Consider the following 16,826-nt stretch of genomic DNA (forward strand, 5'->3'; position numbering starts at 1 on the left):
TAGGGGCAGGTGGAAAGATGCACACAGCTACTTTCACACTTGCCTTATCCAAGATGCTTGGTACTTGTGTATCATGAGTAATGCATGAGGGAAAGTGGAAAAAAATTATCCCAGCTAGGTGACATTCTTTCAGAGGTAAGATGTCCCTGATTCTGGCTACAGAGATTATTTACAAACTGGACAAAGTAATGAAAAGTGATATTTGATTAGAGCGGGCTGGTTATTACTGTGATGTGTCTCTGCAGCAACTAAGCTGTGCATCTGCTTTCTCCAGGGCCTGCGGGAGAGCTGTGTGGGCAAGCCTGGCAAGGCTGCTCAGGTTTGTACAAGTGAAACAGGTTTGTGGGTGTGCATCACCTGCCACTGGGCAGCTCCTCTGCCTCTCCCTGCTGCCATCACCATGTTGTCTCTCCGTAATGGTTACACCCCAGTTCTTTAGAGCTGAGACTCACGATTGAGTTTAGCTGGAAAGTACAAGTAATAACAGTAATAGTAATAATTTAGTGCCATCTACTGCCTGCACATGGTTTACCAGCTATGGCCGGGTTTGAGTGGAGGCATCCACTGGACCCTTCAGAGAAAGTAAATGTGCGCACCTTGGAGGGGTTTGGTCTTGACCCACCACTGAAGTGGCTGCTGTTAATTGAAATAACACAAAACGGGAGCATTCTGAATAAGTTCTGACTTGTGGCATACATTCTTTTATCTTTTTTCTTCTTGTGGGTCCAGCACCCCCGCGACCCGCTGGCTGCGCTGCTCCGCCCGGGGATCACTTTTACCCGCCGGGCCCGGCCGCGCTCTCGGCTCTCCGGGCGGGCTGTGCTCATCGGCGGGCTGTGCCCGTGTCCGGGCTGTCCCCATGGGCGGGGCTGCCCGCGGCACCGCCCCCGGCCCGGGCGCATGGCCTCGATGCTGCGTAGCGCTCGCCGCTTTGGCCCGCGGATGCTGCGGGCGGTGTCGGGCTCGGCCATGCAGCAGCCTGAGGGCGGCGGGGGCTGGCTGGGAGCGCTGCGCTTCGACAACCTGGCTCTGCGCTCGCTGCCCGTGGACGCCTCGGAGGAGAGCGGCCCGCGGACCGTGCCCGGCGCCTGCTTCGCTCGGGTGCGGCCCAGCCCGCTGCAGAACCCGCGGCTCGTGGCCATGTCGCTGCCGGCGCTGGCGCTGCTGGGGCTGGAGGTGCCCGCGGCCGACCCGGCGGAGGCCGAGGCCGAGGCCGCGCTGTTCTTCAGCGGGAACCGGGTGCTGGCGGGCGCGGAGCCCGCGGCGCACTGCTACTGCGGCCACCAGTTCGGCAGCTTCGCGGGGCAGCTGGGCGACGGCGCCGCCATGTACCTGGGCGAGGTGCTGGGCCCGCGGGGCGAGCGCTGGGAGATCCAGCTCAAGGGCGCCGGCATCACCCCCTTCTCCCGGTAAGGGCCGGGCGGGACGGGCCAGAGCAGGCGGCGGGCGCGGCTCAGGCTCTGTGTGGGGAGGACGGGGACAGTCAGACTTGGCGGCCCGCAGGTCGCATTAGCGAGGGGCTGGAGCCGTGCTGAGGATCATTCCCTGAGGCGAAAGTCATCTCTTAAGCCCTCGTGGTTATTTGTTTTTTGTTTAACTTTGGCAGCAGCGAGTGTAATGCTTAGATGCCGGATCAGGAGGTGGCAAAATTTTCCGCTAGAAAACAAGAGTGTAACTGCATCTCATTGCATCGTTCAGTTGGTACATTACTTCTGTCCCTGGTTATCCTCCTGTGCGGGCTTCCCCCTCTGGGAGAATGCAAACCATGATGGCAGTGGGGAGAGCAGTGTGTAATTTGCTGCCCACACAGATGGCATTTAAATGTGCGCGCTTTGGTCCTGCTGGTCCTTCTTCCTACTCTGCCCAGCTGTAGGAGGGAATAGCGGAAAAGTCCCCAGAATGGCATACTGACCAAATCCCTGCAAGGGATGGGTATCTGTGTTAGTCACATTAGCCTTTAAATACTTTAAATATTTCAGGTAATTTTTCCCACTTGCCTTTCCCATATTTTCTGTTCCAGCCCTACAGTCCCAGTAACACCTTAGTTTCATGTATGTGGTCCTTTAAAGGCCTTTTTCAGGTCTGTGAGGGTTAAGGAAATCTCAGTGTAAATCCCAGATATGGTAGTAGCTTTGTAGGTGTGCCCTGGGCAGCTCTCCTGCTTGCCTGTGGCTTTGGAAGTGCTGGGAGTGTGGGCTGAGAACCACCTGTGGCTGTTCTATTTGCTTAGTATCTATTAAATAAGCTAGTTTGTTGTCTCTCTTTGTTATTTATTTTTTTTTTAGTGCCGCTGTTGTGCATGCTCACATTTAGGACCCTTTTTATAGATTGCTTACCCGGAAAGATTCAAAATAATATTTTTCATTATATTTCATTTAATGAAGAGGAAACCGCTGAGTTGATATACAATAAAATAGCTATAGCTGTTCAAATTTAAAAAAATTTGGAAAGACTATTGCTTAAAACAAACATAGTTAATGATTAGTAGGGATATGTGTACCTGGAAGGTTTAGTCTGTTATGTGTGCTCTTCACTGCAAGTTGTTGTGTCTCTCTAATTGAACTTTACCAGAAGTTTGGAGGTCCAGCTTTTCACATCTGCCGCTACTTTTTTTGTGGGACCATGGACAGAGTGTGCTACTTCTAGGCTTTTATTTCTCTGCTGCTACAGAGGAGACAGGAGATCCTGCCTTTTTAGGCTAAAACCCACCCGTGTCTCCTTGGTGCAGACAAGCTGATGGCCGGAAGGTGCTGCGGTCCAGCATCCGGGAGTTCCTGTGCAGCGAGGCCATGTTTCACCTGGGAATACCAACAACTCGGGCTGGCACCTGCGTGACGTCGGACTCCACAGTCATTCGGGATGTGTTTTATGATGGGAATCCAAAAAAAGAAAGGTGTACAGTTGTTCTGAGAATAGCCTCTACATTTATAAGGTAGAAGCCTATTTTGTTGATCAGTTTTGCGTTGGTTTTTTTTTCCTTTAAAACTAAGCAGTCTTCTAAAGTGTATTTCCCTAACAGCACCGTTTGTGTTTCTTGTTCTGGAGGCTTGGAACTTCTTTTGCTAGGCTGTAGGAATCTGCTTTTCTTGCTCAGCAGATGGGATGGGCTGCTGTCTTTGCACAGAGACAGATATTAGGGATGCTGACCTGGTAGAAAGAAGTAAGTTCTGCAGACTTAGAAGAAGAGATTTTTCATGTTTATTCCTGTATATGAATACATGATTTTTATTTTTTTTTTAACAGTAGTAGTAGTAGTGGATTATACCTCGATCCTTAATTCCAGTTCTAATATAAAGTTCTGTGAAAGTGAAGTTCTGTAAAGTTCTGTGAAAATTCTACCAAGTTCTGTGAAAGTTTGGGGGTACTTTCTCTGCCTGAGAAGTATATGAAATTCCTGCTCCAGCAGAAGCTATTAGGCATTTCAGGAAGCTGCATTGCTTCCTCTAAGGTTACAGAATATTAGAGGAAGGTGAGGTATGAAGAATATGTGCTTTCATGTGTATGTGTATATTTGTGTGCATTCCTGTGTGTTTACATATCTGGAAATACATCTGGTATGCTTGATGTACAGTCTAGTATTTAAAATAAGTCCAACTTCTACATACCTGCAGGATAAAAATTTTCAGTAGGAGGAGTTATAAGAAACTTTAATGAGCTGGTGTTCAGTACTGGCAGGGTTGGTCAGTTTAGGTACATGAGGATGTAGGAGCTTCCTTTCACCAAGTCACTGAGCCTCACCACATTCAGTGTAGGTAACTTGCAGGTCTTTTCTCTCAGTCACCTGAAGAATTTTTATTAAGAGGTGATGTGCTGTTACTACAACAACAGTAAATGTTTTTATTACATGCAATGTCAAATTGTGTTGATAGTATCAGATGATTCTCAAACGTGTTTTTATTTTGAAACAGGTTTGGCTCTTTTGAAATTTTTAAGCCCCCTGATGAATACACAGGACGCAAGGGTCCCAGCCAGGACCGAAATGACATTCGAATACAGATGCTTGATTATGTGATCAGCACTTTCTACCCAGAAATCCAGGAGGCTTATTCAGACAACACTGTTCAGAGGAATGCTGCTTTCTTCAGAGAGGTAAGGAAGATCAGATTCTCTTCATAAATCCATACCAGTCGTCTTTAGGAAGTCCATCTGCAGGCACAGGTGACTGGAGTCACAATACTTTGTATCACTCAAATGTCTAAACTCTTCTTTGAAGAAAGCCTCTTTGTAGACCCACTTATTGATGAAAGCAGTGTTGCTATTGATCTAACCAGTGAAAACGGTGTAACCTTCCTAATGGCAAATCATGATTTCCTTGCTTTGGGGGAGCTTCCAAAGGCTTGTCTCCATTTTCTGGGACTGTCTGTGACTGGGAGAGGGAGTTCTGGCTCTGACTGTCAGATGATGAGTTGATGGTGCTGAGGCATCACTTGCAAGGCATAATTTTTTAAAATACTAGATCCTGAGTCTCATTTGCCAAATTATAAACAGGAATGTTGCCTGCAAATCAGTTTAACTTCAGACTTTAGAACTGAAATGTTTAAAGGCAGTTGAGCAGTTTTATAACTAGCCAGCAAACATAGTAATTAAAAAATACCAGTGTCAGATACTTGACTAGTCTATCTGAAAGTTGTTGTGGTGCTTTGAAACCTGAAATGATCTGGTGTGGACTGAGGGAATGGCTGCAGCATGATGTACTTTCATAACAGACCAGTAAGAGCTCAAAATCCAGACTTGATAGCTGACATCCTACAGTTCGGTTTCATGCTTTTTTTTTTTTTTTTTTTTTTTTTTTACCACAACCTGTGCATACTTGCATTAATTCTGCAAAGCAATCTGTGGCTTGGTTCACCACTATGTTCCAAAGAATTTAACTCTGGTGGACAAGTCCTTTGTGTGTGAACAATTTGGGTTGATGAGGAAAGCTGTGGCTGTCACTCACTCTGTTGTGTGTCTAGCTCTGTAGCTGATGGCATGTTTGCTTCCTGATGGCAGGAAAGTCATGGGACTTGAGGATCTTTGTGGGTGTCTGTATATGCCCAGTCCTGCTTCTTCCTGCTTTTGGCTGCTTTTCTTGGCCCAGTTACTACTGGTTTTCTTCTCCTTCCCCCTGCCCCTATTCCTAGCATCCTTTGCTTGTTTCCCCAGATCCATTTTTTGTTTGTTGTGCTCCTTGTGCCACTGCCTGTCCACACTCCATGTCTGTGCTGTCATTGCCTCCTCATGTTTTCTCTCTCATCCTTAGTGGAGATTTTCCAGACTTTCCTCCACCTGAAAATCACCCCAGTCCTTTTTTAATTAGCAAACATCCATTTGTAGGGAACTGCTGTCACTTCAACTCTATCTTGCTTTATCATTCTTTTTGCACTGTGGAGGAAATGGAGAGAAAAAGCACAGGTGATTGCATTTCACAGCACTGTCTAAAAGGCAGACATAGTTATCTGTACTTCTCAAATAATTTGTAGCTGTTGTTTAAATTGAAATGAGCATGTTATTTTGCTGACAGTCTCTTTTATGTACACACCATACTTGCCTTCTAGTTTGTCTAGCTGTAGAAAAATGTTGATCAAAAATAATAAAGTTCAAAGAGGATGCAAAGCTGTCTCTTCATTATCAATATATTCATCTTTGAGTGGCACCCAAGCTTTAGTTGCTTTTGGGCACTCTCATCAGGGTGATTTCTTTTCACCAGAACCCTGGTGAAGTGCAGTGCATGGGCTGCCTTACCACTGGAGTGCTTTCATCCCAATCCTGGTGGCCAGGGCTTTTTCATTTTTAAATTTTACATTTTCCTGGCACAGAGCCATTGTGCAGGGTGTGCCTCTGTTACTGGGTCATGGCCTAGGTAATCAGTTTTAAACACGTGTAGCTGGCTGCTGGCTTCCAGCTGCCCCATGAATCAGTGTTCAGGAAAGATATGTAAAGTACCTACCATGAGAATATTGGAAAACACAGAAGTGTGGGATCTCAAGGTAGACCAAAAGGTTGTGTTCCATGCGTAATTTGTGGTTTTCACTGCCTGTCAGGGCAAGATTTGTTAAATTTTTCTTCTTTACTTGACTGCATGTGTTTTTTAAAAAAAAATTCTGGATTTCAACACAAAGGCATAGAAACATCTAATTAAACAGTTGGATTGTTTTTGAACCTTAATAAAATACACCGCAGCATGGAGCAAATAGTTGTCTTGAATTCCTATGCCTTGTTAGCTATTTGGAAAGAAGAATGATTTTAACAATGAAAATAATTTGATTTAAAAGTTTTAGTGAATGGTTATGCAAAATTTTTACTTTCAGCAATTTAGTAAAGTATTTGCAACGAGTTTTATTTAAAAACCATGTTATCTTCCTGACTTGTAGATTTTTAGTGTTGTAGTTGACAGGTGGGTTAATGTATTTAAATAGCTAGGATTGCTTTAAATATTGAACTATTTATTTGAAGGACGGGGCACATGCAGTCATTTTTGTTGATTCCATGCAAATAGTTCTCAGTTCAGCAGTGGAAAATTACTGATGAAACATGCATTCGGGGAAGAATTGCATTTAAATAAAATCATCGTTCTTGCAATACTTTTATTTAATCTTGTAGCCTTATCTCCATTCTCAGAACATGGAGAGAAATGCATATCAGTGCTAAAACCTGTTTGCACAGAATAGTTTTTTTGTGTCAGCCCTTTAACCTCCTTGGAAATCTCCCCTACATATGAGGTAAACCAAAAGACTACACTTGCTTATGTGATTTCCTGCCCGTAGTTACTCTTAAAATTAATATTAGGCAAAAGAATATATTAGTATAATGACTATATTAGTATGCAAGTCTGATGTCAAACAGTTTACTTTATTTCAGTGTCCTGTCCCCAGAGCATTTGAAAGCTGTTCAATTGACTGGCAAGTCAAGCATGGAAGGAGAGAAGTGGATGCAAATGGAAATGGGGGGCAGGGAAACAGGAGAGCTGCTGACAGGAGGAGAGAGGCAAGCTGTCCTTAAGGTGTTTGTGTGCATGGCATACTGCCGGAATCTGCTTCCACTGGAGCTGTAGAAATATCAGTTCAGACTAGGAAATACATGAATGTATTGGAAATACATTGTTGTGGTGCCAGATGAACAAGGTCCTTTCTTTCAGATAACCAAGCGGACAGCGAGGCTGGTTGCAGAGTGGCAGTGTGTGGGGTTTTGCCATGGTGTGCTGAATACAGACAACATGAGTATTGTTGGACTAACCATTGACTATGGCCCTTTTGGCTTTATGGACAGGTCAGTGTGGCATCAGCGTTTGCAATGTACATATGTTGTCCTTGCTATGTAGGACAATCCTGGTGTTCATGGTTGCTTTAATATTTTAGCTGTAGACTTTTGAATTATCTTTATGGCAAAGGAGATTAAGGTAATTCTAGTTGTTCTCCTGTAATTCTTCTTGTCAATGTACTTGAAACTGTGTTCACAACATCTCTAGCTGTTAGACTGTTCTTGTAGCCTGTGGCTTTGGGAAAAGAATCAAGGAGTGCTTCCTTTCAAATTTTTTAATTCCTAAACCAGACTAAAATAATAAAATGTTATTTCTCTCAATATTGGTGTCCAGATGAGCAGAAGAATGCTAACAATTTCTTCTCTTGCAGGTATGACCCTGAGCACGTGTGCAATGGTTCTGATAATGCAGGGCGCTATGCTTACAACAAACAGCCCGAGATTTGCAAGTGGAACCTGGGGAAGCTTGCTGAAGCTTTAGTTCCAGAGCTGCCCTTGGAAATAAGCCAACTTATCCTGGAAGAGGAATATGATGCAGAATTTGAGAAACACTATTTGCAAAAGATGAGAAAAAAACTAGGCCTAATCCAACTGGAATTAGAAGAAGATAGTAAGCTGGTGTCTGAACTGCTTGAAACCATGCATCTCACAGGTTGGTGAACAGCACAGAAGGGGCTTATTTAATAGCCTATCAGAATCTATTATCAAATCAAAGTACAATTTATATCTTGACCTTAAAAGAAAGTAGCCTTGTGCAACTACATTGTTATCTGGGAGAAGAACAAAAGGCTGAAAATAATTACCTTGTTGTGAACTGTGGAGTAGTTGTTGCCTTATGCAGGGCCTTTGTCTCACATTTGCACCCTCACTGAGAGAACAGTTTATTTGCCTCTTTAGAATGATGACCTGTACTGCTGTGGGAGGAGGTAGGAAGGAGGTGTGGGAACTGCTTTCCTGCTGATTTATTAGTTGCATTACTCATAAAATTAATTTTTTTTTCAGCTGGAGACTTCACAAATATTTTTTACTTGCTGAGTTCATTCTCAGTAGGTATTGATCCTTCAAAATTTGAAGATTTCTTAGAAGAGCTTACAAGTCAGTGTGCTTCTGTGGAAGAACTGAAAGTTGTTTTTAAACCACAGATGGATCCAAGGTATTACTCTGCTTAAATGCTTTTGGTTTTTGCTTTTAGTTTCATTATAATCATAATGAACTCTGCATGGTATATAATATTTCACTGATTTTAAGATTGGAAATGTCACTGTTAAGTAGATGCACCACGATACACACAGTAACTTTCAGCAGTGGGATCTTGAGTTCAAGCAAAAGCTCAGACAACTTTGTCTTTTTTTTTTTTTTTTCATTTCCTTCGCTGTCTCTGCTAACTTGAGGCAATGAGAGTGCCTAATAATGAAGTGATATGGAAGTATTTTACAGAAGAAATTGGTTTAAGCTACAATGCTACTGTGTTCTGCTAGTATACTGTCAGCAAAGTCACTTTCACCTGCCAAAGTTCTGGCCTAAGGATAACCTTTAGGTGGTGTAGTCCATGCCCCATTTGTTCTGCAGTCCAACTGCTCTGAGCATGGTAAAATAATAACTCATGTTCATCTGCTGCTTTAAACAGTGACTGCAGCAGTTTTTTACTTTTTGGAGATGGGGAAAAAATTAAAGGTATTTTGGGTATACTTCTCTTCCTCCCCCCCTCTTTAGTACATGCTCCATGAAGGTAATGAACCTACCAGAATTTTCAGCTTTTGCTGTGTGTTGATAGCACAATGCAGAGATAGCTTGTGTGGTAGAGATGGGACAGTGTTTTTTAAACACTGCATTCAGGACTAGAGAAACATAAAAAGTAGCTATAAGTCATCATGATAGGGATGTGACATTTTGGAGGGGAATACTACTCTATTAAAGTGAGTGCATGACTGATAACTTTTTTAATCCCAGCACTTGGATATCATAGATCTAGGCATATCAGATGTGTACATCAGATCTGGATAGTACTTTATATAAACTCAGAAATCAAAGCACCTGGGTTATCTCTGCTGACTAAAAGTAGGAAAATACAGCTTGATAAAATGAGTTGTCTGTTTTGAAGTCAGGAGAAATGTTTCTTTTGTCCTTTGCTTAAAACTGCATTCACAGAGGAAATAAAAACACTTTGTATTTTGATATGCTGCAACTCTTTGGGTTTTTATTTTACTTTATGCTATGGTGTAGTTATTAATTCAGGAAAAATAAAAGCTAGCATAGTATTGCAAAATAAGGTGAAGCTATTGTACAGCACCAGCTAACACAGTGAATTATTAAAAGATGCAATCCTAGTCAAACTTGCAGCAAAATATTGTTTGGAATTTATTACCAGAAAATAAGTCTCAGTCTGTGATTTAGACTGGCTAACTAAAAAAATCAAACACAGTGTTGGTCTCATGTGACTTAAATGAAGTATTTTCCCCCGTATCATTTAGGGTTTTTTTAGTACTGGCAGAAATAGTAGGTGTTGAAGAAATAAAAAACCCCCCCAAACAACAAAATCTGTGAATTCTGTATTATCTTGATATCTAAATAAGATCAAAATTTTTAAAGCAAATTCCTTTTGAAGTTCAAAGGGTATTTTGATGAGAATTGTGCAACTAAACCAGTAATTTTGAAAATCTACTGTCTGCACTTTATATACCACAGGAATATGAATTAAACACACTGAAGAAGGGAGAAGAAACAGTAAAATTAGGATCATTTATAATAAAAGTTGTTTTGCTAATTACAAATTTCTGTCACTTAAGCTCTCTAGTGAAATCCCAGTTTGTTGTGATTTGTTTTTTTGTATCTACTTTGATTTCAAAGAGATGGTTCTTGATGAGCAGCTCAACTTTAGTATCTAACATGTTTGGTTTTTTTATTGGTCCCAGACAGCTGTCAATGATGCTGATGTTGGCTCAGTCTAATCCTCAGCTGTTAGCATTAATTGGAACAAAAGCTAGTATAAATAAAGAACTGGAACGCATTGAACAGTCCTCTAAACTGCAGCAGTTAACAGCAGATGATTTAGTTAGCAGAAATAAAAGACACTGGAAGGAATGGCTGGAGAAATACAGGTAAGGTTTCTCAGTATTAATATCTCAGCATTGATATTATATTTCTGAATTTTGAGAACAATGTGCGTGTCTCACAAAAGACACCCTGTCTCAAATACGGATTAGGAGGGTGAGGAGGGCATGCAACTGAAGAATATTATCTACTGCCATGACCAGTGTCTTTGTTGCTGTGAAAGTTCAAGGGCATCTTTTTATTTTGTTTGCTAGATTTTGAAGTAGTGTGAGGATGGAGAAATCACCTAGCATCAAATCTAGTGTGGAAAGTGCTTCACCAATGTTGATGTTGATTCTGCCATTGACTAATTCCAGTTGTGAACTTTTAAGTGCTCAGTAATTACAACTGACTGACCTCTAAGCATTCTGTCCTTTGAATTTTTTTTTCCAATTGAGAAGTCTATGTGTTAAACAGAAAGCAAGTATTCTTAATCAAAGAGTAAAAACAGAAATCCTGACCAGGAAAAACAAATGTCCAGACTGTTCTAAAGCCTAAAAACTTATGTGTTAGCAAGAGATTTTTTTTTTTTGTAATGAAAACCCCTGAATAGAACTTTAATTTTTTGTACTGTGTGAATTAGGGCAGATCTTTCCTCACCTGGCTGCCAATGATCTTGTTCTCTAGATGAGAACAAGTGGGCTGAGAGCTTTAGCAAATACTACTTACAGCAAGTACCTCAAACTGCCTCTGCTGTATTGCATCCCTGTGTTTTTACCAGAACAGCTGATAAACAATAAACAGTATAGAAATACTTGAAAGACAAGACCTGAATGTGTCAGTCATTACAGAGCAATGCAGAACAGACCATATCCTGTGTCTTGATCTGACTTTGGAGAACAGAAGAGCTGTGCTGTGCCACTTCCTCAAGCTGTGTCAGGACCTGCTGACTGTCCCTAGTACTGCTTTTAAACTAAGTGATGTTTTCAAGTCTGTTGGCATGCTCCATTTTATAAACTGAGAGGATTATAGATGATGTAGTATTTTTTAAGAACTGCAAATGAAGTATCTCAAAACAAGAAAATGTGTCAACTTCTACAAGTGGTTTTTGGTAAAAACCAGTCATTGTCACCTGCTTAATTTCAGAGTCCGTTTGCAGAAAGAAATAGAAAGTGTTGGTAATGCTGATGCCTGGAACACTGAGCGTGTCAAGGTCATGAATTCAAACAATCCAAAATATATCTTGAGGAATTATATTGCCCAAAATGCCATAGAAGCAGCTGAAAATGGGGATTTCTCAGAGGTATGCTATTATTGCTCTCTCTCTCTAGCTTGTGTGGATGTGTACTGGTGCTGTCAATGACTGACATTATACCAGGCAAAATTTAATCTGGAATCTTGGGCAGTAAGGGGATTGGGAATTCACTGTTCAGGAGATCTCTATTGATTTTATTGTAACTGTAATTTTAAGGACTGCAGTACAAATAATGGAATCAAAACTTTGCATCTGAATGAACTTCACCAGCTCTTGTAGGCTGACCTCAGGACAAGACACTTAAACTGCTTTTACTGTCCTGAGAGTGGCTTGGAAGGCAGTTGAGGATTAATTTATACTTGTTCCTTTCTGGAAAAAGTTATCTTTTAAAATTTTCAGCTTTCACCTGTTGACTTCAGCTTGTGGGACATTACATGCAGAACATGGGAAAATTAATTTGTTTTGAGAAACTATATAAGAATTTGTATTTGATATTTGCATTTCAAGTTATTTGAACCTGAGTCCCATACACGTACAAACAGCCAGGTACAGTTTTACAGTTTGCATCTTATATATATTGTTCATCTGTTTAACATTTGGCTTGTCTGGAGTTCATGTATTAAATACAATACACTTGCTCATTATTTGGCATGAGGTTCTTCTCCATATCATTTTGCCTTCAGTTCCTAAATTCTTAATAGCCGTGCTATGTTTTCTCTCTAGGTAAGAAATGTACTGAAACTTTTAGAACATCCATTCCAAGAAGCAGAAGGTTTCCAGGAGGTAAAGGAGGATGCAGAAGAGGAGGGAGCAACTGCTACAGCAGCTGTTTGTTCTCAAGAGACCAGAAGCAAACAATCATATTGCAGCAAACCTCCGCTGTGGGCTTCGGAGCTCTGCGTTACGTGATCTTCATAACTGCCTTGTTTTGTTTTTTGCTGTGAACTGAAGACTCTGATCCTCCTTCAGCAGTGAAGAATTCAGCAAGGCAAACATCAAAGTGCTATTAAGTTATTGAAACAACACTACATTTGGATGCATCTGCAGCAGGCTTCAACTGTGCTTAATTTGAAGCAATTGTGGATCATTGGAACAAACCAGTGACAATCAACAGCCCGTACACATCAGTAATCTAAATGTTTAAAGACCCAAAGTCTTTCCTTTATCCTCACTGCAGTGCAAGTAAAAAGCAGGATTTTATGCTGAGGCAGGCTGAACTTCAGTCATCCAAATGGATCTGTTGTTATGTGAAGACAAAACCAGCAAGTCAGGAATCTGATCTGGTTTTGTCTGATGTCTTAACTAATAGTACTTCTAATATTTATTTACTGCTTTCTCTATGCAGAAACTTTTAGTCCTCTTTAATGGAGGAACAGATTCAGTGTTGCTTGTTTGAAGCTATATTTCATTTAATTAAGTAGTTCATTTCTTGTGAACCTTCAGATTGGTATTTAATAATTATTATTTTCTGAGAATGTGTGCAGGCTAGAATCTGGGGGGAGCAATTGAATTTTTTAAAGAGCAGAATTAAGGGAGGTTACATACATCTGCACTTGAAAACTTGGTGGTGAAGTTTATTCAGGTTCAGTATGTTTGCACACAACATCCATAAATATCTACTCAGGAGTGCAGTTTGTAACCCAGTTGCCTTGGGCAGGATCCATAAGCCAAATTAGCTTGAGCCTTAAACTATCCCAGCCCTCAAATCCAGGTTTGTTGTGTATTTATTTCTGTGCTCCTAACAGAGTCTGCCTGTTTGGGAAGTGTGCAGCTGAGGTACCTGCTCATCACAGAGGTCAGTGGGGTTCTTCCGTTCCTTCTCTACTCTTGCACCATTTAGTTTGTTTCCATGGTCCTTGAAAATCTTCAGGCTGGAAGTTGGTCATTTAGGAATGAGCTTGGCTAAAAGATAATGGAGGATGTGGGAGGAGAAGAGGAGCTGACTTGCTTGCAAGTTACTTAAAATGCTTCAGTGGAGGTTTTCAGGGGAAATTTGGTTAACATATTGTCACATCATCAGAGTTGTTCTGTAGTTGTTACTTAGCTTGTGAGTTTCATTTAGAAGGACTGTTACTAGTTCAGACACCTGAAAGGTTTGGTTTAATGCAAAGGCTTCTCTTTCCAAAGAGACCACTGTCTCACACTGTGATTTGTGTCCTCATAGAAATTCTTCTGCTACCCCCATGCAAACTTGTTACCAGCTGGGGTTGAATTGTGGTTTTTTAAGTCTTCCTCAGTATGAGCTGTCAGCAGACAGAGAGAACAGTTGGACTGTTGCTTATCCATCTGTACTAATAGTTTGTCCTCCTCACTGTCACAGGACATAGGGCATGCTTTGAATGTAAGCATTTACTCTGTCTTGGAGGTGGAGGAACTGGTTTGTGATGAACTATGATCTCTCACAAGCACAGCACTTTCTGTGGGACTTTGGAGTCCTTAAAGAAAAGGACAAACTAGGTGTGTTACCTAGCCCATTGAAGAATAGTAGTTGAAAGAGGCCTGCTGGGAATAATCCATTTTTGTGGGAATTTGAAGCTTTCATTGAGGATTATCCTTCCTTTAAATTTGGGTTACTGAAACCAAACTGTTTAATAGAAACTTTAAGAGAAAGTCAGTGCTGGGTAAACAGGACTGCATCAGGAAGAGAAAGTGTGCTGGCAATTTGAAATACACTTGAGACATCCCCTTGCAGAACCTGTGGTCTCTTACAGTGTGCCTGGTCCACAAGGGAGTAATGGAGCAGGGAGAATCTGCTCCAAACTGATCAACATAACTGTGCTGATTCTGTTTCTAAGTTTATATCTTTTCTTTTGGGACACAGAGGGGAACAGAGTTTTAGAGGAGCGCTGTCCAAGCTTTTTCTTTACCAAAATGGTATAAAAAGTAAAGATTCTTAACCATGCCTAAAGTATCAAGTCTTTTTAACAGCATTCTAATAATAATTTGGGGGGGTTGAGTAGGTCTCTATTAGTAGTGGTACAGAGAATATTATAACTGTGTGTTTGGACATACAAGAATTTGGATTAGTTACCAAATTACTGTGCACCTATATTGCCAAAATCACGGAAGGAGACACTTTGGAATAATTTATGAGCAATTATCTTATCTTTAAAAGGGAAAATGAATGTTACAGTGAGAACTGCAAATGCAGTGCTATTTGCTGCTAAATATGCTTTGCTTACATGTTGATAAGTGCAAGAGGTCTGGCAGGTTTGGAATGATTAATACAGCCCCTTGGTGTGCCACTCAGTAAAGTTGTATGTCTAATAGATGTTCACCAGCAGTAGAAACTCAAAAGGTTTTCACATGTTCAGCTGCACTGACATCCAACTGCTCAGTTCCCCAGGACATGCAGTAATATCAGTGCTTTGTGTTTGAAGAAGCATAATGGTCCAGAGCCAAGTGGAATGCTTGTGCTCTTCCAGCACTCTCATTTCAGCAGGTGGGTCATAGTTTGATCTCTGATGAAAGTGAGTTTCTTCTGTTCTTGTTCTTGGAGCAATGTGGAAGCAGGAGATTGAGCTGCAGCACAATTAGGCCAAGTTTTGTCCAGATTAGAATGCTATCACTTAGCTCAGCTCTCCAGAGAGAAGGGAGTGCAGTTTATAGCATTTAGGAATCTAAATACTTGAATCATAATTTGCTTCTTGATTTTTACTGCTTGTATTTGCAATAGGTTCTGAAAATTTTATTACTGGTCAAATATTCTGTTTATATAAAAGCCATGGAGTTGTGCTCAAAATGGAGTGGTGACTCTTCCTATCAAAAGCTTTTTGTGGAAATACTTGATTAGGCTTAATCTTGTGGCTATACCATATATTCTAAAGTACCCTCACATAAAATGAAGTGGTACCCAGATTACAAAACTGAAATGAGAACCTATTGGAGATGAGTCTCTGGATAGTCTCACATGATAGTGGGACTCCTTTCATGACTTGGTTAGATCTCACCATAACTCTGCTTCATGAGCTTGTAAATCTACAGTTGCAGGATGTTTTAATGTCAGCTCTTATTTTGGAATGTTGTGTGGGTTTGGGTTTTTTTTTGTTTGTTTCTGGGTTGGGTTTGTTTGTCTGTTTGTTTTTTTTCCAAATAAGTTTACAGATTTGATTCTTTTATTAAAATTAATTAAAATTGCAATTTTAATATTTTTGCTAATGCCCATTTCCTGAAAGTTTTACAGTTAATAATACTGATTGCAGATGTGAACCCAGCAAGAGGATTTCACAATGGTGTCACATCCAGTGTATGATGACACAGTCTGAATTCTAAATAATGCCGCCACTACCTTGGTTATGAAAATATTTCTTTTTTTTTTTAACCTTTAACTAATAGATTGCTTTGCTATTGATTTTGTTAGTTTGGGTTGTTTTTTTGTTTTGTTTTGTCTTTTTTTAAATTTGTATTCAACACATTAAGAAATAAGGAAATTTGCAAATAATTGCAAATAAATGGCTGGAGTTATGTAAGAGGAGAAACTGATGGGAGTTCCAACCCTGTAGCTGTGCTGTTCATTTGCCATGACAGAAGCACATGAAGGCATCCTTTTCCTGGCTCCTTCCCCCAGTGACTGAAACCAGCACTCCCTGACATCAAGAAAGTGCCCTAATTTCAGACTTGCTCCAGGATGGCTTTCACTGCACGTGTCTATGTCTGCATCTTAGCCTAGGACTGTTATTTTGATGCAAGCCTCTTTTCCACCACTGTTCACCACTGGCACTGGAGCACAGAGCTGTCCTGGACCAAACCAGCAGGATCAGCCCCTCGATGGAGCCAGAACAGAAGCTGTGCCCCAGCTTCACTGGGCAGCCAGACCCCTCACTACCAGACCAGTCCTAGTCCCAGGAGCACCCCTGGAGCAAGGACAGTGTGGACACAGGGCCCAGCAACTGTAAAATCCACAGTCTTCAGGTGAGGTTTTATACAGGAGTCAGCTGCTGCCTGAGGATCCACGTGCTACAGATATCTGCCCGTACCATCTACCCAAAGAACTGTAATCACCTCAAGTACCTTCAAAGCTTTGCTTCTACTAGCTAATGAACACAAGCTGTGTTACTTGCTCATCTTCTACAGCGACCTCTCCCATACCTCCACCTATTTCCTAGAGCACGGTTCTAAGCACTGACACTGCTGCTCCGACCCTTTTGGTAACTTAGGATGCTCTTTGTATTCACTCATTGGCTCCTCCGTGGAAACATGAATTAAAAAGTTCGTCTTTCTGAAGTGACTTCACAAGTCCCTCTCAAGGATCAGGTTTTTTTTTTTCTTTTAGAACTCTCAGGCCTCTATCCCTCAGTTCTTG

At 41.3% G+C, this 16,826-nt stretch overlaps 2 protein-coding genes across 2 annotated transcripts in view; one reads left to right on the forward strand and one right to left on the reverse strand.

Annotated features, from left to right (window-relative positions):
* Window positions 1-16,826, reverse strand: part of HDAC10 (histone deacetylase 10) — a 480,741-nt gene that overhangs the window by 420,865 nt on the left and 43,050 nt on the right. The gene's annotated exons all lie outside the window — the stretch shown is intronic.
* SELENOO (selenoprotein O) lies at window positions 885-15,875 on the forward strand. Its single transcript, XM_050969759.1, has 9 exons — window positions 885-1,409; window positions 2,729-2,932; window positions 3,909-4,089; window positions 7,118-7,248; window positions 7,611-7,891; window positions 8,242-8,392; window positions 10,152-10,337; window positions 11,416-11,572; window positions 12,248-15,875. Exons 1-9 carry the CDS (start codon window positions 901-903, stop codon window positions 12,440-12,442), a joined length of 1,995 nt encoding a protein of 664 aa, XP_050825716.1. The 5' UTR covers window positions 885-900; the 3' UTR covers window positions 12,443-15,875.

This window comes from Serinus canaria, chromosome 1A, assembly GCF_022539315.1.
Source record: "Serinus canaria isolate serCan28SL12 chromosome 1A, serCan2020, whole genome shotgun sequence".
Lineage (NCBI taxonomy): Eukaryota > Metazoa > Chordata > Aves > Passeriformes > Fringillidae > Serinus > Serinus canaria.